Source organism: Fomitiporia mediterranea, assembly GCF_000271605.1.
Source record: "Fomitiporia mediterranea MF3/22 unplaced genomic scaffold FOMMEscaffold_18, whole genome shotgun sequence".
NCBI lineage: Eukaryota > Fungi > Basidiomycota > Agaricomycetes > Hymenochaetales > Hymenochaetaceae > Fomitiporia > Fomitiporia mediterranea.
Genome location: NW_006760403.1, coordinates 773,767 through 795,596, shown reverse-complemented (window position 1 = coordinate 795,596; position 21,830 = coordinate 773,767). Strand labels below are relative to the sequence as shown.

The 21,830-nt window shown below is 47.6% G+C and overlaps 7 protein-coding genes across 7 annotated transcripts; 3 read left to right on the top strand and 4 right to left on the bottom strand.

The window, feature by feature from the left end:
- Positions 1 to 1,404: 1,404 nt before the first annotated feature.
- FOMMEDRAFT_143528 (uncharacterized protein) lies at positions 1,405 to 4,597 on the bottom strand. The gene is made up of 5 exons (XM_007271805.1): positions 4,078 to 4,597; positions 3,968 to 4,006; positions 3,469 to 3,787; positions 3,174 to 3,417; positions 1,405 to 3,116 (listed from the first exon to the last, which is right to left on the bottom strand). Exons 1-5 carry the CDS (start codon positions 4,130 to 4,132, stop codon positions 1,719 to 1,721), a joined length of 2,055 nt encoding a protein of 684 aa, XP_007271867.1. The 5' UTR covers positions 4,133 to 4,597; the 3' UTR covers positions 1,405 to 1,718.
- A 665-nt stretch (positions 4,598 to 5,262) lies between these two features.
- On the bottom strand, positions 5,263 to 7,315 carry FOMMEDRAFT_130019 (uncharacterized protein). Its single transcript, XM_007271804.1, has 8 exons — positions 7,197 to 7,315; positions 6,498 to 7,137; positions 6,326 to 6,438; positions 6,170 to 6,266; positions 6,104 to 6,119; positions 5,920 to 6,047; positions 5,774 to 5,861; positions 5,263 to 5,664 (listed from the first exon to the last, which is right to left on the bottom strand). Exons 1-8 carry the CDS (start codon positions 7,205 to 7,207, stop codon positions 5,438 to 5,440), a joined length of 1,320 nt encoding a protein of 439 aa, XP_007271866.1. The 5' UTR covers positions 7,208 to 7,315; the 3' UTR covers positions 5,263 to 5,437.
- Positions 7,316 to 7,824: 509 nt separating this feature from the next.
- On the top strand, positions 7,825 to 10,314 carry FOMMEDRAFT_114895 (uncharacterized protein). Its single transcript, XM_007271803.1, has 8 exons — positions 7,825 to 8,210; positions 8,291 to 8,540; positions 8,606 to 9,176; positions 9,238 to 9,359; positions 9,410 to 9,472; positions 9,531 to 9,684; positions 9,759 to 9,929; positions 10,024 to 10,314. Exons 1-8 carry the CDS (start codon positions 8,127 to 8,129, stop codon positions 10,217 to 10,219), a joined length of 1,611 nt encoding a protein of 536 aa, XP_007271865.1. The 5' UTR covers positions 7,825 to 8,126; the 3' UTR covers positions 10,220 to 10,314.
- Positions 10,315 to 10,872: 558 nt separating this feature from the next.
- On the bottom strand, positions 10,873 to 11,295 carry FOMMEDRAFT_32255 (uncharacterized protein; the record flags this gene model as incomplete). The annotated part of the gene is made up of 2 exons (XM_007271559.1): positions 10,873 to 11,051; positions 11,127 to 11,295. The coding sequence occupies 2 exons, from the start codon at positions 11,293 to 11,295 to the stop codon at positions 10,873 to 10,875; spliced, it is 348 nt and encodes a 115-aa protein (XP_007271621.1).
- Positions 11,296 to 11,675: 380 nt separating this feature from the next.
- Positions 11,676 to 12,671, top strand: FOMMEDRAFT_97302 (dehydrogenase; the record flags this gene model as incomplete). Its single annotated transcript, XM_007271571.1, has 6 exons — positions 11,676 to 11,865; positions 11,935 to 11,957; positions 12,016 to 12,160; positions 12,211 to 12,363; positions 12,418 to 12,580; positions 12,638 to 12,671. Coding segments are annotated over 6 exons (708 nt in total), but the record flags the coding sequence as incomplete, so codon positions are not given.
- A 1,088-nt stretch (positions 12,672 to 13,759) lies between these two features.
- Positions 13,760 to 15,161, top strand: FOMMEDRAFT_171420 (uncharacterized protein; the record flags this gene model as incomplete). Its single annotated transcript, XM_007271802.1, has 7 exons — positions 13,760 to 13,864; positions 13,935 to 14,044; positions 14,103 to 14,281; positions 14,337 to 14,482; positions 14,537 to 14,788; positions 14,857 to 14,922; positions 14,981 to 15,161. Coding segments are annotated over 7 exons (914 nt in total), but the record flags the coding sequence as incomplete, so codon positions are not given.
- Positions 15,162 to 15,392: 231 nt separating this feature from the next.
- On the bottom strand, positions 15,393 to 21,070 carry FOMMEDRAFT_24073 (multidrug resistance protein 1). Its single transcript, XM_007271539.1, has 20 exons — positions 20,703 to 21,070; positions 20,453 to 20,525; positions 20,053 to 20,392; positions 19,475 to 19,996; positions 18,266 to 19,417; positions 18,157 to 18,195; positions 18,031 to 18,106; positions 17,842 to 17,969; positions 17,762 to 17,790; positions 17,633 to 17,706; positions 17,455 to 17,578; positions 17,095 to 17,403; positions 16,746 to 17,044; positions 16,645 to 16,693; positions 16,518 to 16,592; positions 16,324 to 16,457; positions 16,211 to 16,266; positions 16,093 to 16,151; positions 15,909 to 16,033; positions 15,393 to 15,857 (listed from the first exon to the last, which is right to left on the bottom strand). The coding sequence occupies exons 1-20, from the start codon at positions 20,960 to 20,962 to the stop codon at positions 15,746 to 15,748; spliced, it is 4,035 nt and encodes a 1,344-aa protein (XP_007271601.1). The 5' UTR covers positions 20,963 to 21,070; the 3' UTR covers positions 15,393 to 15,745.
- Positions 21,071 to 21,830: the final 760 nt, after the last annotated feature.

The following is a 21,830-nucleotide window of genomic DNA, read 5'->3' as shown; positions in this document are numbered from 1 at the left end:
GTCTCACTCTCTCTCTCTGCCTGTTCTGCAAGTTCTGACTATGTTCTGGTGCTTGCATCCTGTATTTCTGTTGTGTAGGATAGTTGTAGCCTGGGTCCCCTTACTGAGCCTTCAGGTCCCCTCTACACTGTTGCTGACAACTCTACAAGAAATGGACAACAGTGTAGTGTACTATCTAATAGGATATAGTACCTCAGCTAGAGCCTCAGGTGTAACAATTAGGTTGAGAGTAGAAAATGCATGCCTGTACATTGTACCAACCATAGGAAACATTAGAAACTGTCAATACTACTACAGTTGAAAATATCTTATTGCATAATGTTGGGAGAGGCCTCAGACCTATGCAATATGAGCAATATGCATTATGGTAACCGTGCGAAAACATTACTTAATTAGGAACGCAAAATTCGATATTACTTTTCAATTTATTTGAAGACATATACACTATGACAAGAAAATAAGCACATATTTAGAGCATTGAGAAAGACAACCAAGACAATGACAAGTACAGTAAATGTGTATATCACTGTAAAACTCAAGAAATAGTTTGTAATACAAGGAAATACAGTCAGAATCTGTAGAAACAAAAAGATAGAAAAAGCTAGTCAATGCAAATAACTTTCCCCCACATATTATGAAGAGATCTTTGCTGCCCTATCTTGGTCTTGTGGCAGTATTGAAGACATTGTAAGCAATGAAATGTCAATCAGAAACATTCTTTTTGTATTGAAGTATGTCAGAGAACAATATGTGAGGCTTCTGGGTACAAAAATCACTACAGTAAGCAGTCTAATTTCCCAAAATGCTCAGAATTTTGCATAATTTTCTCACAAATCTTGATGCAATATGCAATAGACTATTTTTGTGCATAATTCCCTTATCCCGAGCTGGGATTAGGCAGAAAGCTATGCAATATTCAATTTATGCATTATAATGTGATACAATAAGGTATTTTCAACTGTATAATGGTTTGAGGTTGAAAGCTTATTCAAATTCAGCAAGACAAAATGAAATGAAATTGTATTATGTAATTAACCTGACAGCACATACTACCCCTTTTAGTAAGTCTTCCTAATAAAATGATTTGACTCAGAGGCACATCAGGAACCAAGATTAATGCCATTTTACTGACTAGCATACATTCATTCATTTTCAACTCAAGGCAGGGCCAACTTTCACCATACAGACTTGCTGGATTAATGAATCAAAATTCATTTATTGTATATAGTATAATATACTAACTCAATGTTGGTTGATTGCTTTAGATTCAATGTATGATAGCATTCGAAGGCAGTTTCTGTCAAAGGGACGAAAAGACCGACAGAAGCAAATCGAAATACATCAGGTATGACTACTGATGGTGAACCAAAGAATGGCGAATGATAAGACAAAGGACTGCGAGGGGTAAAGCAAACGAGCAGAGCAGGTAAGGATAAAGGGTGAGGGTGAGGGTTATAAGTACTTTCGCCTATTGGTACTACGTATTAGTTTCAAGACGTCCATCCGGTATAACTTGACTCGTCGTGATGAAAGGAATGAAGTCATGGGCGGGATCGTGAACAACGGTACAAGTACCTAAACAATCAAAACAAAAAGCAAGAAATCATTAAAAATCCAATAAAGGTCCGTAAGTCCTATAGCTGAACAAGATAAGAGGAAAGAAACCAGATGAAACGTAAAAAGAGAGAAAACATCAGATATTAGTACTAAGCGTCTTGTCATGAAGTCCTGGTACGTGAAAGTCCACTCCCGCTAGGCTCACCAACCTCACTTGAACTCGTATCCCTTCGAATCATATCATATCTAGGTGGTATCTCCTCGCGTACATTCCTAACATTCCCAGGGACTGTTACCTCTGGGTCTGGGACAGGCATTGGTGCGTCCTCGTCAATATCTAGTAACCAACCATGAGCAAGCGATGCAGGTACCGAACGCCTATCGATCGGTGATTCATCAGGATATGGCATGCCACCACTTTCCATTGTACTCGTAAACCGTCGTAATTGCTGCGTCGACGATGGCGAGACGGAGTACGATGCCGTGTCGTCTTGTAACGTACTTTGCCGCGATGCTTGGTCGTTCTCAGTTTCTGGTGCTGGATTCGCAATTATGAGAGAGGTACGGCGTTCTTGAGCCGCTTCCTTCGCCTTCTCGCGGGCACGGGTGGATGGTGAGGAGGAAGAAGCGGCAACAGCGGCAGCATGTATAGATTGCTGAGGTTCTGTAACTATACGTAGTGGAGAAGTCGGGCTTGCCGTGCGCACGTGTGCTGCTCCCGGAGGAAGCCAAGGTCCACTACCACTACTACTCCGCCTTGCTGCTCTCAGGCCCCCGTCCATACCCGCCAACAAACCCGTCGCTGAATCCGTACTCCAGTCACGCAGATGTCGAGGTGAGTCGCCGAAGCTGCTACCTACGGAAGACATTGTAGGGGATTCACCGTGTCGTGGGACTGGAGGCATAAAATCTCCGGACGTCTCACTGAAGAGACTGGCGCTCTCCGCCGCTCCCCCACGAAGCCTTGACGGTCGTGGAAGCGAGCTTGTCGAAGACGCAGCACCACTCGATTGACCTGGCGCGCTGTGCGGACCCATAACTTCGTCCACAATGCTATGCAGGTCGACATTGCTAGCAGCCATAAGCGGGTCGCTTAGCTGACTACCTTCATCCGGAGGCGGCCACACGCCTTCCTGGAAATAACTGCCTGTCTTACTTGCAACAGGGCGAAGTAGCCGAGGAGGCGGTTCACTGGGAAGCTCGCGCATAACTGACGAATTCAAGTCTCTTCCGGACTCCGATGAAATATCCCGATACTCATGCGCAGTGTTCTTTTTCCTGCGTGATCCGAAAATACCGAATGCTCTCTGAGGCTGCTTCGGACCTGCTAAGTCAAAATCGTCTTCGCCTGCCAACATTACGGACCGGGGTGTGGGTAGATATCGGTGTGAGAGTGCTACAGCTCGCTTCTGGCGCCGTCGACAAACGAATACCACGGCAAGACATAACAAGATGAAGACAGTTCCTGCGACGGCCCCACCGGCAATTATAGCATTCCGATGACTCGTGCTGAGGGTACTTGACGTATCTGCGTTGAGCGTGGCAACAGGGCTGACAATCTAATTCACAGAAAAATGAATAGGCAGATAGGAGTATGCAGTAGAAGAAAGACTAACTGTCGTAACTTGTCCATTGAGAGTCGTAACAATGTCGGTGAAGCTCGTCGTGAGAGAAGGATTGGCTAGATTACTATTGCTGGCAGAGCTTGCAGAGTTTGTTATTGACGAAGAGTCAGTGGCAGATTGTATACTTGAACCACTTGAAGTAGGCTCAGTAGTACTTGAAGGTTGAGTAGATAGAGTAGAATCGGTGGTACTGGAAAGGAGAGAATCCGTTGAAGATAGGGAATCGGACGTGACTCTGAGATACACTATGAGAGGTAGTTTCCTAGAACCGTTAAGGCAAACTTACGATGAAGTAGACGAAGAAGCCTGCTCCAGTGATGTAGATATTGACGAAATCAAGCTCGTCACACTGCTGAGTGCTGATTGTACGGCTGGCGCACCCGAAGTGCTGGTAACGCCGCCCACCGGGTCCGTAGCTAGTCTCGTAGTGTCGCTGGTCCCGCTAGCCCCGCCGCCCGTCACCGATTGATCGGCACCATCACTGGCCGGCTGGGCGGAGGTCGTTGGTGCTGCAGCGTCGGTCGCCACGGCTGTAGAGGTATCCGCGAGGCCAGCGGTACCAACTGTGCTTGGCCCGCTGGCGGCACCGTCCGTAGTACCAAGTGCTGTTACACCAGATGTTGCCGTATCCGCGTAGCCAAGTGATTGAGCGAAGGAGGGAGCGCCCGATGGAACGGCGTGTCAAAGGCGGCGAGTGGCGCGTGGCGAGAGGCGAGAGGGGCGGAAGGGATGCCGTTAGATAAAGCGCTGGATATACATGGGGAAAGCGCATGCATATGACATACCTGCATTGTCAGTGACTGTGGAGTCTATATTTGTTGAGTCTAGGAACGTCGGGAAACGGGGTAAGCTTAAGACGGAATAGAATGTGACCGGTTATGCAAAGTATACACACCTGTAGAAGGACCCGCAGCGACCTGACTGCTGGCCTGTCGCGCGACACGCCTCATAACAGCTGTCCGGGATCAAAATTTGTGTATGTCCTCTGGAATAGCAAATGTGCTCGACTGAAGTAGGCTGAGATGGTCGAGAGGTACGGCCGTTCCAGGCGGAGAAGGATGAAGAGCTAGAGGACACTGTTCGGACGACAGCCGAGTTGTCGATGAGGAAAGTGGTGATGTAGTTCTAACTTCTGTGACGATGACAACCCACAATGCCGTTCTTCGATAATATCTTTCCGCTCCAGCGCAGCAATAAAAAAAAGATATTGATACCACAAGGCAACTCCACCGGGCTCGGATTCAATTATGGCCAGCGCGACGTCACCTCGGACGCGGAAGCCAGCAGAAGTGATCGTTACTCACTCCGAGTACACAGTACGCAAGTCGCTCGGGTCGATCCACCGTCGACAAGGACGACGAGGACGAGGAGAAAGAAAGAGATGGAAACAGGCGCGGGAAGGAAATTGCCCGCCCATGAGTAGACGCATGATGATTATACGTGGGCGGTGAAGGATTCAAGATTTACAGCGCTCCTCGGCTTTCATTCGGCTCGGCAAGATCGCTTTGCTTATTTGGAAACATCGGGATGCCGTCGCCTTTGATAGACGTCACAGCCCGGTGGCAGTGGAACTCTACTCCCCTGGCTCCGTCGTTCCTAGGTTACTATAAACTTATATCAGGTTATATAAGAGACGCCCATTCCCTTCCGCTTTATTCCAGTCCACTGAATTTCACTTCCATCTTCTCATAGCTAAAGATAAACGCACTTGCAATGGGGAGAAAAGTGATGACACTCTTGCCGAGACGACATATCATACCAGTTCAGCGCCTCGCGGACAGCATTGACCGCGTGAGTTACCCGTGCGACAGCTCAATTCCATACGATCCGACGTCCCCGCAAGGATCTACTAATCGCTTACCATGTACGGAGTAGCAGTTCTATCCGCGACATGTGCAGAACTTTTTAAACGATTATCCTGCTTTCGTCAGAACATGCTCATCTGAAGAAGATGTACAAGCAGCGCTACAAACAAATTCGAGGTGATGTGATTCCATGGTATCGCAATGCCTTGAATGTTGCGTCGCCATCAGAGGATAGAAGTCAGATGTGACGTGTACGCTCAGGACAGCACACCAATGGCCTGGCACTCCTGCACGGAAAACTTCTGCCGCGCGAGTGAAAATGTACAGCTGACGTGCTTGACACAGTCCTAGTGTGTAAACATAATACATATGCGCCACCTTCATCCTTAGTTCAAACAATCCGAAGAAAGCAACCCCCTGATACAATTGAACTCACCGCCCCTTGTGAGTTCACTCACGAGCACCGAACTTGCCACTCGCCCAATCCCTAATCAACACGCCACCAACAACACTAGCCTGCGGCACTTTAAACGGCGGTGCCTCAGTCGCAGCGTGCCCAGAAACCGCAAGGCTCTTATCTTTATCCGCATCGTCATCAAACACTTTATTTGACATACTCGCACCGTGTTCGTGTGCGAGTACGGCTTGGACTTCTGCACGTGTGAACCACCGGGCATCTACGTATAAATTTTGCGAGATGTTGAGTATAATGAAGTTGGCAGTTCGGGATGTTAAGGAAGCGAGGAGACGAGGAGGGAAGCATGGAAGATAGATAGTCGAACGTACCGACAATCTCGTTGTCGAGGTCGACGCGAATAGGCTGGGATGCGTCGGCGACGGCATAGAAACCAAGCATGAGGCTGGCTGGATATGGCTAATTCTCACAGGTTAAGGAGGCTTGACAATGCTTTGGACAATCTCCGGAGGCTCACGTATGGTTGTCCGGAGTGGTATGATACTCCATGCACGCGAACACCGACTTCCTCCCAGATCTCGCGTTTCACGGTGTCTTCAAAAGACTCACCCGGCTCAACAAAGCCCGCAAGAGTTGAGTAGAAGCCTGTCATAAAATAGCATAAACCCTTTGTGTGCACAAAAGAGATAACCGCCACTGACCAGTTGGGAACCTTCTCTGTAACGTTGAAGTCAGCATTGCACAATATGCAGGGCCATCTCACGAACATTTCTGCCTAGAAGAATACGCTCTCCAGACTCGTCGGTTACGGCCATGATAACGACAGGATCCGTACGAGGGTGCGCATAATTATGCAGTCCTTTCCTAAAAGCACAAAGAATGACTCCCGAATTAGAATAACGCAATTGAATCAATCGGCATACCCTGAAGGGCATGGATCCTTTCCAGCGTTATCTGCCCATGGAAGAAGAGACGAGCATCCTAGCTTCCAACCAGCCCATAGGGAATAAACAGGTGACCCACAGCCGGGACAGAACTTCAATCACCAATAAGTGTGCTTAGGTGGTTTCAACCCAGAGAGCGAACTTATCAAACCTTGTAACGAGAGTGCCAGTCCAGCATACTCCTTGCTTCTGCAAACACAGCTGCATCAAACGCGTCGAAGCCAGACGTAACAGACCTAGACTCTACAAAATCGAGAGAAATTCCGTCCTCTGCCTCTGATGCTCGGTTGTTCTCCAGCACGCTATTGATGACTTCTTTCTCGACTTCAGTCACGTCCACCCCGAAATATGCAGTGCCGGAAATATTGGCAGCAGCCATCTGAGGATCCGTCTTTGCACTAAATTCCGATGAAGGTAATGCTGAGCGTGGCTTTCCGTCCGGATCTTCTGTTTCGTGCAAACCAAGGAAGACGACGGGCGGACCGTGTACCCGAGCAGCCTCAAGCGTTGGAATCGGCTCATTATTCTCATTGAGTAGCTGTGCAGCTTCACCAGGTTCCTTTCCTTGTCCAAAAACTGGGAAAACACCGAGAAGAGGCTTCACTTCTGTAGTAGATAGTCGCGCAAGCCAGTGTCGTTTAGTTGCTGCTTGAGACCGGACGAGTGGTTCCCCAGCTCTGAAGAGTATCCATCGAGTGTCAGGGTTGGCAAGAACAACACCGAGAAACGCCGTGGATGGCCTCAGCCAAGACAGACGGTTCAAAGGAGAACCGCCGAAAACATGGACATGCCTTACATTGGTGTATTGTGTTATTCATTATCCTCTTGTGAGCAGGTTAAGAGCACGTACGTCTCTGCCATCCCCCGAAGAAAATCGAAAGTCCTTTGTCGGAGAATGGTTGCGGCCCCAGTAAAGCAGTGTCTATGCGTTCAATAGCATGCCATCTAGCTGAATAAGACGGTATAAGAGGACAGTGAGTGTGGGATTGTACGGTAGTCGTGGGTTTGGTACCTGTTCATATGACTATCGGAGCCCTCGGAGTAGACTGACGGCGGAAGTTTGATGACGTATGCACAGGTAAATTAGCATTCAGTCATTTTGAACGAGTTGTGTACACGATAACAAAGGAAGATACCAATTGTGTCTTGTACTTATAAGATGTCCGAATTTGAGGTTGAGCAGAATCAAATTGCATGGAAAGTTGGCAGGACGGCAAGCTGGCTGCAGGCTATCTTCATCAGAGTAAAGTTGGCATCTCTCGTATCGAAGGATCAGCTAGATGCCTTTCCTTGACAGATACGCCAATCCATCAGTATCAGGCTCAGAGCATATAACGCCCAAAACATCGATTGAGACGGAACTAGAGTGTAATGGCGACGTCGTGCGGGCCGTCTACATGTTCCGTAAATTCTTATCGGCACGCGGACAAGATCGAAGACCAGGCTATAAAAGACACCCAAAGCCCGTCCTGATTCCCTTTCTTCTCTTCTCTTCTCTCTTCCTACGTGAGCGTCAGTTTTCGTTGTGCCTTTGGTAATATAAGCCAAGTCTACGATCAGACATAGAAAATTTGGAAGGAATTAACGAGCCATAATCGGCCAACATCAGCCAAAGAAAGACAGCGGAACGTGACGAATTAGCGGTGCGCGTCGCGTCGATCACACTTCGGACCATCGCGTCCTCCTCACCCTCACCACGAGTCCGTCTCGTATATACATTGCTCGTTCAATCATCACCCTTTACCACCAACTTCAGTAACAGAGCAAGCGCATATACGCCATGTCCGTCTCTGACGCCGTACTCACTCAGATACTCGTTCAGCTGCAAGACTTGCAGAAGTCTCAGCAGGTCTTAGCTGCGAAGGTTAGTCCTGTGGCGTATGCCTACTGCATACAGCTGAAACAAGACTACGGGAGCCGCTAAATTTTCTTGTAATTCTATAGGTAGACTCCATTCTGTCTTCCGGAGCAAGTTCACCTCGTGGACCTGCAACAAGCTTGCCACACCAAGGTCGAGAGACGCCTTCGGTACTGCCGTCAGTCGACACTCACGCTGCTTCACCGTCGTCGTCCATTGTTGCGCTCTCGTCATCCTTGTCTCCAACTTCCACCTCACCTCCTAAGAATGGTTCGCCCCTGTTTTCTGAGAAGGAAAGAGAACGTGCTTTGTACCCTTCACGAGTTATCCTAACGAGTAAGTGCTTGGTCTCGTTACATATATGCGCAGTACCTTAACCCTTTTTCATTTGTCATTTATAGCATATCCTGACCAACATGGAATAAAACCATACCCTCTGACTTGGGGTGCGCAAGATGCAAAGGTCAGAGGTCCCATCATCTGCTCTCGCCTTTCATCCTCCATCAAACAACGCAATGCAATTGGTGCTCATTCAGGCTCCTATTCGATCTATCGCGCTTTGGCTGTGGCCCTCGGCACTCTATCTCCTACTCACAAACCCGCGTATGCACTTACGGAACCCCCAGTTCCAATCCCACCTGTCCCAGCATGGTCTGACCCATCAAAGATTGTCTCGTTTGATCCCTGGGGACATCTGGCACCACAAGTATTCCGCGAAGAAATGGAGAGCAAGGGATTGGATATTCGCCCAAGTATTGCTGTTACCAAAGCGCATATTAAGCTTTCTGAATTGGACGAGGCTGCACGGAAGGGCAGTATACCAATTGATGGGAGAATTGTTCTCAAGAGCAGACCATTACTGAATGCTGATGGTACTCAAAGTGATGCTGATCCGGGAGTTGAGCTGGTTACAAGCAAGGCTGCTGTGGAACCTGTGTGGTATTTGCCCGGCGTAGCGGAACGATTTGGCATGTATGCTTTTAGCTTTTAGTGTTTCAAACCGAGGAGTCTAAGCTGCATTCTTTTCCTGCAGTTCTGAATCACTCCTGCGCCGTGCACTTTTTGAGGATACTGGAGGAATGTACCCCGAACTTATAACACGGCCAGATGTGAAGGTCTTCCTACCTCCGATTGGAGGCCTGAGTGTCTATATCTGTGAGTATGGCACTCTTTCGCTACATATCCAGCTAACGAATATGCCCTAGTCGGTCCACCCGAGTATATGCGCGATGAGTCAAAGGAGCTCACTTTGCGTGTGCACGACGAATGTTTGTTGTAGTCTCATCAGCGAGTAAACTTACCTCTCTGATCAAGTCTCGCCAATAGGTAACGGCTCAGACGTCTTCGGTTCGGATATCTGCACTTGCAAGCCATATCTTATCTTTGCAATTGAGGAATGTGTACGCTGTGCACAGCGCGGAGGTGTCGGTGTAGTTGTCTACTTCCGCAAGGAAGGCCGTGCGCTGGGAGAGGTTACGAAGTACGTATTCTTGACTAGACAAGAGACCTTTTTTTATTTCAATAGACTGATTTACTAATGCTATCGTGATTTAGATACTTAGTATACAACCTGCGGAAGCGAGGCGGAGACTCTGCGGACAAATACTTCAAATCAACTGAGGTCATTGCAGGAGTGAAGGATATGCGTTTCCAAGCACTCATGCCGGATATTCTCCATTGGCTCGGTATCACGAAGATCGATAATATGGTATCGATGAGTGACATGTACGTCTTCTCTCCTCTTCACTTCATTGCATCACTGTCGTTGCACCTCCTTCACATAATAAGTATCTCTCATAACTCATAAACGTGCATACAGGAAATACAACGCGATCGTTCAGTCCGGTATCCCAATTCACAAACGATACGACCTCCCGGAGTACCTCATCCCTCCCGACTCTCGTGTAGAGATAGACGCGAAGATTGCCGCAGGGTACTTTACGAGCGGGAAGAAAGTCACTGAGGCTGACCTTGCGAAGACTGTGGGTCGTACATGGGAGGAGACAGACCACTGATCAGTGATCGACGTTGTCTGGTTATGGTAATGGTAATGATGGTAATGATCACGTGTTGATGCCAAGAGGATTGAATGAATGTAATATAATTACTGTTTAGGCATCTTCGGGTTGGGGAACACCGAGTATTTTTGCTGCGGATGTGTAAATATCGCGTATGAGATTTTCTTGCAGCTCGTTACAATGTGGTATCTAGCCAAGCAAGCTTGGTGGGAAAGGGAAAGCTTGTATGAATATATACTGACGGATGGACAACGGAAGCGAGTCTGTAAAGCACCAAAAAAATCCATAGATACATAAGACGGATTAAAATTCGGGAAGAAAGAAGAAAGGAAGAGTTCAATGCCGATTAGTAGAGCAAAATGGTTGAGACGAGAGTTGTGGAGAGTATTATGTCTGTCGAGCTAATAGATATAACAAAATTCAAATGGTGGACAGAAGGTCGTCTGGCAGGACCAGCCAGCTGGCGCGTATTAATAGCAAGGTAAAGAGAGCGTTCGTCGAAGTGAAAGAATATAGTGGGAAACAAACAGATGTCTAGCCTATCTGCAAAAAAGAAGTCGCCTTGTTAGAACGAATAGGTGAAGGGCGAGGAAAATACTCACAAGCAGCAAAAACGCACGAGTTCATCTCCTCTGCCCTGTCCTCCAGTTCTACATCTCGATCCGACTCCCATTCCACATCTCGAAACTTAACAGGTTACTCCAATCAACTACCGAGTCTTGTCCAGAGAGGTAGTAGTGTGCGCGCCGAGAAGCCGAGAGGATGGTATATGGTAAGTATCGTACGAGGGCGATGGTAACCAGCACGGTGACAATGCCCGTAATCACGACTAACCAAAATAACCATTTGTATATTTTTTATTACGATACCAGAGGGAGAACGGTCTGGAATGAGCAGTGCTTACAGATGAGGATGATTTCCCAAGCCTCTAGCATCGAGAATGCGAACGTCGCCTTCGTTTTCATCCATAGTCGCCAGAGGGTCTTGGCGATGAAGCCTTCTGGCTGCTCATACATTTTCTTCTTGGTGCTCGAGGTTTGCCATTGATCTCTCGGTGAATGCGTACGCGACATTATGGATGGATTTTTGCGTTTTCTATGGGAGGATGGGAGTGGGTGAGAGAGTTATGGGCGAAGTTAGCGGGTGCGATGCGCGAGCCTGAGATATTTAGTTTGTGGAGTGGAGAGACCTACCTTTTCCCCGCAGTGACTGGCCTCCGATTCGAGCGTCCATCACTTCACGCCAAAATACTCCGTACTCGTCGTTCGTTGCCATGTTGTCGGGCATCCCAGCAGAGCAGAAAGTCGCTATAATCACAGGTGCATCCCGTGGTATGTAATACTAATAATCAGATAATTATGCAACACGAATCCACGACTTCTTTATTGTTATTCCCGTGCTAAATCTGAGATCTCTTCGTCCGTCGCAATTGTAATTTGTATTAATTTATATAGGAATTGGCAGAGCGACTGCGATTGCGCTTTCTGCTCATAATTGGAGGCTTGTCCTCACTGCGCGATCTCAGAGCGGGTTAGAAGAGACGGCGAAGCTGTGCACGGGGCTTCCTCCGTACATCGTTGCTGGCGATGTTGCAGACGAGCAGACGGTCGTCACGGTTTTCGAAGCAGCTAAACGAGAATACGGTATGTAATCTGTCTCGATCACGTAAACTTGGGACTGAGTAAAACGACGACTTCTGCTGATTGAACTAGGACGCCTTGATCTACTATTCAATGTAAAACAACACCTCAGCACTCCACTGATTATCCCCAAATAATCTTTCGTCCTCCAAGAATGCAGGCATAGGTACACTCGGCGTGCCAATGGAGGAACTTCCCGTATCCAAGTTCCAGGATGTCATCAACACGAACATAACAGGCACCTTCCTTTGTACCCGAGAAGCTTTCAAGATGTTCAAGAGCCAAGACCCACAGGGAGGTACGCTTCTTGGTTCTGTCTAGACGTGCACATGGCTTACTTTGATACAGGACGTGTAATCAATAACGGATCCATATCTGCGCATACCCCTCGACCTCATAGTATTGCCTATACTGCATCAAAGCACGCGATAACGGGTCTTACAAAGTCTACTGCGCTTGATGGACGTGCCTTCAACATTGCTTGTACTCAAATCGACATTGGTGAGTCCGTGCAGTAAACAGAGGATCCGGATGGTTTGACGAGTATTGATTGAGGGAACGCACTCACAAACTTGGCTGCGCAGCTCGAGCAAGGAACACTGCAGCCAAACGGTGAAGTTAAACCCGAAGCTGTGATGGACGTCAAACACGTCGCCGATACTATCGTCCATATAGCAAGCCTCCCAAATGAGGTCTCGGTACTCGAGATGACAATTATGTATGTTGTAGCGCTTGCTATTTGAATCGTCTCGTAGTACTTACTTGTCGTTCATAGGGCAACCGGTATGCCTTTCGTTGGACGAGGCTGATACTGTAGTACTTTTTGTAATTGTACAGCATAAACGAAAACAGATACAGCAGGGTACATGGTGTATATACAGGTATCTACGTGTTAATCAAATCAACATGGTATACACGTGTGCGTCAAGTCGACCGTGTATCGTCAGTGCATTCATCGTCTGTCATCACTCTCATCAGAACTGTAAGACCTTGAACCAGACGAACTGCGCCCGCGCGACCTGCGAGCTCGCGATGTCTTTGAACGAGAGTGAGACCGTGATCGTGACGAGAGACTTCGTCGCGAAGACCTAGACTCGGAATCTGATGAGCTAGACCTCGACGTTCGTGAACTCGATGATTCCGAGTCTGAGTCCGAGTCATCTTCAGCATCCGACCGGTCAGATCTGATTTTGGGTGACGGCGGATCCGGTTCGCTTAATCAAATTCATCCTTAGTGAACGACAACAACGAAATGTATATATCTGACATACACGTCAGAGTGCTTCCTTTTTCTACTTCCAGAAGCATTTTGAGCTGCCCTTTCTTTCTCTTTAGCTTCTAAGATTTTATTTGCCGTGCCAAATCTAGAAAAATCCTCCTTAGTGACGCAAGTGGAGAGTAAGGAATAAGCTTGAATACGCACGTAGATTTGAACTCGGGAGATACTTCTGATTCAATCTTCGCCTTCTGAGCCAGTTTTGGATTCTGCATCATCTGAGTCCGCGATGGTCTTGAGACGTATGGTCTCTCGTTCTTGCATTGGTATGTATAGTGACCTATCCAAAACGAATGTCAGTTTGGTGCATGAAAGTTGCAATCAGTACGTGAGCGATGTACCTCTCTTGAGACATTTTTGACACAGGGTTGAAGACGTCGCCCTCGGATTGCTCGCCGATGCCTTGTGGGGAGCGTACTTTGACATGAGTGGCTTATCAAGACTGCAATTCGCAACGAGGGTGAGCGTCTATTCGCAATCACAGTGCTGCACAATTCAATGGCAGGCTGAAGATTACATTCTGTTCTCCACGTGACGTTTCTGGACTAAGCACGTGCGTCATAGACGCGACTTAATGCAGACTCATTCGTCTCTCTCAGCCTTTCCCTTTCGATTCTGCCACAATGGATGCGACTTCCAAAAACCTCAGTGCAAGTAGCTCACAGGAAGACTTCACCATAATCAGAATCAAACGCAAACGAAGTGAGGATGTTCCGGACGTGCTTGGTAAGCACCATATCCTTTGATCACCCTTCTAAATTACTTTGGCCAAAGCCACTTAATCATCATCATTCAGTTGTCGATAAGAAAGGCTCCAAGAGGAGAAAATCGGGTTTGAACGTGTTCCAATTCGCGGAGACTGTCGATGAGGCGACATGGAGGCGGATTGAACAAGAGGAGTTGAGAGTACGTTCTTCTCATTCTAGCAGTTTCTTCAATCAAGTACTTATATTCACGTCTGCAGAATCGTATTTCTTCCTTATCGAAATCAGGTCCGAAAACTGGCCAAAAGCGTAAGGAGCCTACAAGTCCTGTTGCCCTGAGCCGGCAGACGAGCAGTCAAACGAATGGAACGGCTCGACAGTATCGTGTCGTCACTCAGGAGACACCACCCAAACGCCCTTCACGCTTTTACCCTACACCGTGAGTGATACGCGCAACTATATGGCATATCTTTACTTATAATAAGAATCTGTAGTCCGAAAGTACTTTCTTCCAAAGCAGTAGACAAAGCTCGATCGAAAATCCGAATCTATGATGCTGAATTAGCGTCCGACGAGGCGGGCACTACGGTTGATCCGGAGATGGAGAAGTTTCAAACACTCTTACAAGACTATCTGAAAGGTTTGAAGCGCATATAATTACTTATAAGTCATACACCAGTCTGACTTTGCGTAGTTCACGATGACATTCCAAGCAATGCGGAAGAGCGTCGCACTGAGGGAGCTTCCAATACACGGACTCAAGTGACTCCATCGACTCCCGGCGATTATGTATACGACATCTTCTACCAACGTCCATCCACCTTATCGGAGCGTGCGGACCTGGCAAACATGGCGACTTTAACAGGCCTTCCTCCTGCCTTCGACGAAGACGAAGACTTCGGTTCGGAATCGGAGGTCGAAGATGAAGCGGATGAAGACTCGAATGGTATGTGCTTAAATTTTCGTATTCTTCTGCTTTTAAACTGTAAACTGACCTGTCTCGTTTCTTCGTAGCGGAGGATTTCTACAAAAACGATTACCCAGACGAAGAATCTTCAGCATCGCAGAGCGAGGGGAGTGGTACGTTATCTGGCGTTGTATATTTACGCCTTGTTCACGAATCTAACTCGGGTTGCAGATTTATACTCTGAAGATGAATTTCATGAACCTACTCGTTTTGAAGCAGACGACTAACGCTTTTTCACCTTAACTCTCCCTTGCGCTGCTCTCAGATTGCTCACGATATATCCGCATGCTTTTTTTTCGGCAATTTTAGGACTTCATCCTCTTAACATGCAACACATGCTCAACTGTATATCACTGCTCACCAATGTTATGATTATTTTGCCCGTCTGTGCACAATTAAGTAATCTGAGATAGTGGTGTGGTGGATTGCAAAAACAGTCTTCCAACTCAAATTATGCAACCTGATTGTCGGCATCTATAAGTACTAGGTTTGTTTTATGGTAATTCAGAGAAGGCCGAGTCAATGCACACGAAGTACAAGCTACCTCACTACTCATGTTACGCGTCACTGATCAATGCTTGGCATTTATTTTTCGCTACATTAATCTTCTAATAGTCTGCTATTCGATCCACTCCGATCGATCCTGCAGGTAATATCCGTCATGAAAGCATCTACATCGTCATCGAGAAAGACGTCACGAACGAAAACGAAAAAGGGGGGAAGGAAGAAGATGAGGAAGAAGGGGATAAATCAAGTGGGGGGATTTGGGGAAGCAAAACACAAAGCAACGTGAATTCTCGTTAAATATTAAATGGAATTTTCCAGGTCGTCAAGAAATTAGTAAGACGCAGGGTATGAAATCCATAAAAAGTATACGATAAAAGCCGAACACAATAATATCTCACAAAACACGGGAAACAAGGAGGGATCCAGGTACTACTTCTTCGATAAGGCTTGTAACTGGACGTATTCGTAGTAGTCACCCTTTCGTGCGACCAGTTCTTCGTGCGTTCCCGCTTCACTGACTCGCCCTTCTTTGATGAAGTAGCTGGAGAGAATCGGTCAGACAGTACTGGTGAAGGATGTAAATACAACTTACATGCAGTCCGCATTTTGAATGGTAGATAATCGATGTGCAATGGCTATAGTCGTTCGACCTCTAGCGGCCTTATCAAGCGCCTCCTGCACGACCTTCTCGGAATTCGAGTCCAGTGCAGACGTTGCCTAAGAATTTCATACATAAGAAGACCCTACGAAGTTTGACATTAGAAACCTTGCCGTACCTCATCTAACAGCAGTACTTTAGGATTGCGTAGAAGAGCTCGTGCAATGGCAATACGTTCTGTATCGCAAGCAACATTTTAGATACAGCGATGACGGGACGATAAGTAGGATACGCACGCTTCTGGCCACCAGAGAGTTGAGAGCCTTTGCCTCCGACATTCGTGTCGAAGCCCCTGTATATATTGATTAGCATTTGCATGACATACTAAAATAAAAATTGGCAAACGCACTGAGGTAAAGAATTAACGAAGTCGAGAATGTTGGCGTCGCGGCAAGCAGCCTCAATCTCTTCTTGAGTGACTTCTTCGTGTGGCTTTGTCGCTCCAAGCAGAACATTGAAACGGACTGTGCCCGCATATAAAGTCTACATGGACGTGACAATTAGTCCTAGCCTGGCTTTCGTACTGCGAAACCAAAGACTCACAGGCTCTTGTGACACAAGGGCGAGATGCTTCCTGAATTCCTGGACGTTGAGCTTCGAGATGTCTTGTCCGTCGAGCTAACAAGACAAGATAAATTTATGAGAAATAGTGGATTTAAGGTCGACTCACGTAGACTTTACCCGCCAAGGGATCATAGAAGCGCTCGCAAAGCTGGATACTGCAATTTATCGTCAGCATAGAACTAGCTATAGACATCGAAGATAACGTACGTGGTACTCTTACCGCAGCCTGAAGCGCCGACAAGCGCAATATACGTGCCAGGTTTAACCTCCAGGTTCAAATCCCGAAGCACTCGTACGCCAGGACGTGTCGGGTAACGGAAGTGCACGTTTTCAAAGCGAATGTGCCCTTGCACCTCTTTCAACACAGCGCCCTCCTTGGACTCGGCGTCAATCTCCGGGACGGAGTCCATTATACGAATGATGTCGGAGCCTGCGCCCTTCGCCGACGAAATGTCCGGGACGAACGAGAACACATTACCTGCCTGGATTGCACCAAATGTGACGGCCTAGAAGGACGCTTAGATCGCCAAATCAATGACAAGAGGAAAACACCTACGAATAAACAGACGAAGAAGGCGTTCGTGCTGTATTGAAATTTGCTCACTCCCTCTGCGCCATACCAGAACACTAGGGCAATGACGAAGAAGGCAGCGCCTTGTGACGACGCAAAAATGAGATTGGACCACATCGCGGTGCGGTTTGAACGGCGGAGTGGCTCTTCGAGAGACTTGCTATAGATTTCGAGACAATCCTTTTCACGGGTCAGCGATGCAACTGTACGGATCGCCCCAGCGGCCTCGCATGCAACCTGAGCGGATTGCTCGTGTGCTTTCTTGTTCTGTTGATCCTTTAGGACAACAACTTGCTGCACAGACACTGTCAGAGTAATGCAAGCGATAGAATCCTTTGAACTCACAAGGCGGATGTATCCAGTCGAGATCAGAATTGGCATGCAAGCAATGCCAACAAGAGCAAGCTTCCATTGGTATATAAGACCTAAGATGGAGCCTGCGACGACAGTCGCCAAACTCTGAACAATACTTCATGTTCACATTTAGTATTGAAACCAAGCTAATGTGGCATCGATTACTCACGCCCCAAGTGTGACTCCTGCGAGCCCATTGACCTTCTGTGGGTTATCACTGAGGCTAGTTGTCAGAGCTCCACTCTGTTGAACATCTGGTAAGCACCATGAAAGCATTATCACACGGGAATGAACATACATTATGCTTCTCCTCGTCAAAGAATTCAACTATTCACTCTGAGTAAGCGATGTCCAACGACAAAAGTAAAGGGCTCATACTATCTTGCCGAAGCATTGCTTTGAAACTCAACATCCTCAACCTGTTGGTCAAGTGCGCCGCCGCCGCACCAAATTCGTAATTCTGGTATCCGATAAACATTGTTGATAGAATCGCAATAAGGAAGAACCTAATAAATAATAATAGGAAATAAGAAGGTAGGAATGGTCGAAGCTTGATAACCCACGAACCATAAAGCATTGCGATCGCCTTTGTGTCGAAGGGCATGATGATCGCCTGTATCCTGGAACGTGGTGATGGCAAGCGCTTCGTGCAAACATTAGGACTATGAAACGATAGTATGGTGTATCACCTACCGTAAACAAGGCCATATGCCGGATACACAAGACCAGTCACTATCAATAATGTGTGAATTTATCAGCTTATCGACTTTGGACGGAAGAGAATCCAACGCTTGGTACGTACATATAGCAAAGACAGTACCAATTGCATAGCTCTTCCAAACATTCGACTGGATTGCGGCGAAACGCCTGAAGATATAGATGAGGTTGAAGTCCTTTTCTTCTGTTGCTTTCTCCTTCAGTCTCTTTTCGACTAATTCACTCGCCAGAGAACGACCAGATGCCTTGCGTCCAAGTGGAATTTCCTCCTCCGCTTCCGCTGCGTAGTCACGGCGTGATTCTTTAGCATTTTCACCACCCTCTAATATGGTATCGGCAGACTCCTCGTCTTCTGCACGTTCTTCCTCTTCACGTAACTTCTGAGCTTGAACGAGACGTGCATAATGTCCATCCGGGTTCGCAAGAAGGTCGTTATGTGTACCACGCTCGATGACGACTCCCTGACCCATAACGAAGATTTGATCTGCATTCTTGATTGTCGACAAGCGATGCGCAATTGTAATTGTCGTCCGACCAGCCGCTGCCTTGTCGAGCGCATCCTGCACAACACCTTCGCTTTGAGTATCCAGAGCAGAAGTTGCTTCGTCCAAGAGAAGAATTCGTGGATCTGAAACGATCGCACGAGCGATGGCAATTCGCTGCTTTTGGCCGCCACTCAGTAAAAACCCGCGTTCACCGACCATAGTTTCATAGCCATCTGGCAGCTTGGAAACGAAGCCGTCAGCATTAGCCTTTATGCACGCTTCTTTAATCAGCTTAAATTTCTCCTCTTCGGAGGCGTGCTCCCATTTTGTGCCAATCAGCCCATGAGCAACGTTACCCCTTATCGTCGTAGCGAAGAGTACAGGCTCTTGTGAAACGAGCCCAATCTGCGAACGTAGCCACTTGAGATTGAGATCACGCAAGTCGACACCATCCAGGCGAACTGAACCACTAAGTGGGTCGTAAAAGCGTTCTACAAGATGAACGATGGTGGACTTCCCAGAACCGGATGCGCCAACAAGCGCAGTCGTTCTGCCAGCAGTGAATGTCATATTAAGGTTCTTGACGATCTGCACGGTTGGGCGGGAAGGATAATTGAAGTCCACGTTCTCGAAGTCAATTTTCCCTACAACAGTCTCCGGTTTAAGTCCGTTTTCATTCTCGATGTCAATTGGGGGAACACGGTCAATAGTAGCCCACAGTTTGGCTGCAGCTCCTCGAGCGTGCGAAATAGCTTCGTACAAACACTTGGATTAGTAATCGATGAGTAGGGTTGGAGTATCCTACTTACCTTGCATTTCAGGGGCTAGCATGGCTAGCGAGAATGAGCCAATCAGTATTGCAATGATGACGTTCACGATTTGGCCGACATTAGCATGTCCTTGGATAATCAACGTTGTGCCAAATGAGAACGCTAGCGCATACGACGAGTAAATGACAAAGAAGAAAACTGAGAGTCCACACCCGTGAACGACTGCTGACTTCAAGTCTACAACATGAGCTTGTTCGATATGACTGTTATACAGTGCCGATAGGACATGCTGGGTACCAAAAGCGTGTGCAGTCCGGATCGTCGAAATGACCTCCTCCGCCACGGAGCCTCCTTCTGCGACGTGCTTGAGTGAGGTTTGCATGAACCTGGAAACAAATTTGTTCATGATAGCACCGGCAATACCAATGCACGGTAAGATCGAAGTCAGCGCAAGAGCAAGTCGCCAACATCGGACATAGGCAACAATGAAACCGGTAACAAAGGCCGCTAAGAACTGAACAACAAGCGCGACTTTCTCCGAAATACCCTGCTGAATTAGATCTAGAATGATAAGGCGATCAGTATTCTGGTAAAGACGAGGAAAGAATGTCTATTACGTGTATCTGTCTGAATGCGAGTAGAGATTTCTCCTGCTCCTACGTTATCAAAGAAAGCAATGTCCTGACGCAATACGGCCTTGAGGTACTTCTCGCGAATACGCTTGGAAGTGACCTCTCCAGTATAGACCCATGCATACATAAAAACGAAAGTGCAGACCAGTATTCCAAGGCCGATGTAAACGAGATACGAGGCATCGAGGGAAGCCGCGTGCCGGAAATGTGACGCTGCTTGCTCAACTTCACTAGGACTGGCCGTTCCGGCTTGCAAGCCCTGGAGTGCAGAACCGAAGTCGACGAAGGCTTGTGTAAGATTACCGAAAATTATACTCATTAGGGGCTGTGATTTGATGTTAGCTTTTTGCACAGCACAGTAATCCGAATAATCAATTCGACAAACCTGAGCAGCTCCAGCGGCGCCAGAACATATAATACCAATGACGTCCAGGAGAATCTCAAACTTCGTCGAGTACCTTGTTGATGAAAAGTATCAGTATATAATTGATACGGTAGAATTCGCTCATAAAAGAGCATATATCCAGACGAAACATCTCGAAGAGAAGTGAAACCTGTGCCATCCGTCCAGTCTCGTCAAGCGAGCAAGGGCAAGCGAACGGATCAGGGAAATAAAGGGAACAACTGCCACATACCTGAATAACCCCGTGAAGTCGATCTGCTTAGTGGCACTGTCCGCCGCCGGCTTCTCGGAACCGCCACTGTCCTCAACGTCCACCTGCTTCTCACCTGGCGTAGGATTCTCGATTTGTTTTCGTCTCGAAAACCAGCTGCGCCTCGCGGATGATTTAGTCGGCCCATCTGCCAAGAGAGCGGGTGCGAGGTCAGACTTCTCGTTGTTCACTATGCTGGGCGCTTCCGACGCGACTGCCGTATCTGGTCGGGACGACGCCATGGCTGTCGAGGACGAGTGCTAGGGGATAACAAGCAAGAGAAAATCGGCCGAAGGGAAGGGACAGGAAGGACAGCAAGCAAGCTATTAGCGTGAATGAGAAGACGAGGACACGACAGAAAGAGCTGGACAGGCCTGGGAGATATATATATATATAATATAAAAAGCAAGGACAGACAGACCGAAACGGCCCGTTGCGTAATAATTCTGACCAATAATTGGATGATCGCACTCAGGTTGCGCGTTCCTCTCGGCAGTCGCCCCACACGATTCCTATTTCTCTCCGCACCTTCGTGCTCAACTCAACTTCCTCCCGTTGACTGGCAAAGCTTCTCCCTTCCTCGGACAACTCTCGCAGAAGAAGAGTCCGTTCCTTGTTCAATTCTGCTGACTGACTTGAGATAAGTCGTCGGGACTACGGGAGCCAGGCAAGTACTTGGGTATAGAAAGATCGCACGAATGTCCGCTCGATATCCCAAATGAAGTAACTATCGGATTTGCAAATTTGCTAAAGCCGGTTGGCCACATTTTGAGTTCTCGGCCCAGCACCGCCGCAGAATCAGCATTTGAATGACTCCACTTCCGCTCCCGTAGAATGACTCGAGCCTCGTTTAAGCGCAACCTGCTCAAGTAGAGTCACTGCGGTTGCGCTGGAAGCTTGGCACGATTTAGCCCTAAGTTCTTTTCCCGCTGTCAACGGAAGTGCAGAAACATAGGAGAAAAGGGTTGCTGAAATGCTCCTAACCGGCTCTGCTACTTCCTATCGGGGCCAATTGTCGGGATGTGTCCTCCGCCTCGCCTCGACGACGCGTCAGGAATCCGAAAAATGGCGTGCCTGGGCATCAATTTTGATCCCTCCCGCCCCTTTTCG

Excerpts from the sequence above, each read along its gene's own strand:
- FOMMEDRAFT_114895 (XM_007271803.1), top strand. The coding sequence starts at position 8,127 with ATGTCCGTCTCTGACGCCGTACTCACTCAGATACTCGTTCAGCTGCAA. Across the intron at positions 8,211-8,290 it reads AGCAGGTCTTAGCTGCGAAG|GTAGACTCCATTCTGTCTTC; the intron begins GTTAGTCCTGTG and ends GTAATTCTATAG. Across the intron at positions 9,473-9,530 it reads TTTGCGTGTGCACGACGAAT|GTAACGGCTCAGACGTCTTC; the intron begins GTTTGTTGTAGT and ends TCTCGCCAATAG.
- FOMMEDRAFT_24073 (XM_007271539.1), bottom strand. The coding sequence starts at position 20,962 with ATGGCGTCGTCCCGACCAGATACGGCAGTCGCGTCGGAAGCGCCCAGC. Across the intron at positions 16,593-16,644 it reads CCTTGGCGGGTAAAGTCTAC|CTCGACGGACAAGACATCTC; the intron begins GTGAGTCGACCT and ends TTGTCTTGTTAG. Across the intron at positions 16,267-16,323 it reads TTCGTTAATTCTTTACCTCA|GGGCTTCGACACGAATGTCG; the intron begins GTGCGTTTGCCA and ends CAATATATACAG.
- FOMMEDRAFT_143528 (XM_007271805.1), bottom strand. The coding sequence starts at position 4,132 with ATGAGGCGTGTCGCGCGACAGGCCAGCAGTCAGGTCGCTGCGGGTCCT. Across the intron at positions 4,007-4,077 it reads CGCTGCGGGTCCTTCTACAG|ACTCAACAAATATAGACTCC; the intron begins GTGTGTATACTT and ends CGACGTTCCTAG. Across the intron at positions 3,418-3,468 it reads GCTTCTTCGTCTACTTCATC|AGTCACGTCCGATTCCCTAT; the intron begins GTAAGTTTGCCT and ends AGTGTATCTCAG.
- FOMMEDRAFT_130019 (XM_007271804.1), bottom strand. Across the intron at positions 5,862-5,919 it reads ACCACTCCGGACAACCATAC|CCATATCCAGCCAGCCTCAT; the intron begins GTGAGCCTCCGG and ends TGTGAGAATTAG. Across the intron at positions 5,665-5,773 it reads CCTCGACAACGAGATTGTCG|ATGCCCGGTGGTTCACACGT; the intron begins GTACGTTCGACT and ends ATTTATACGTAG.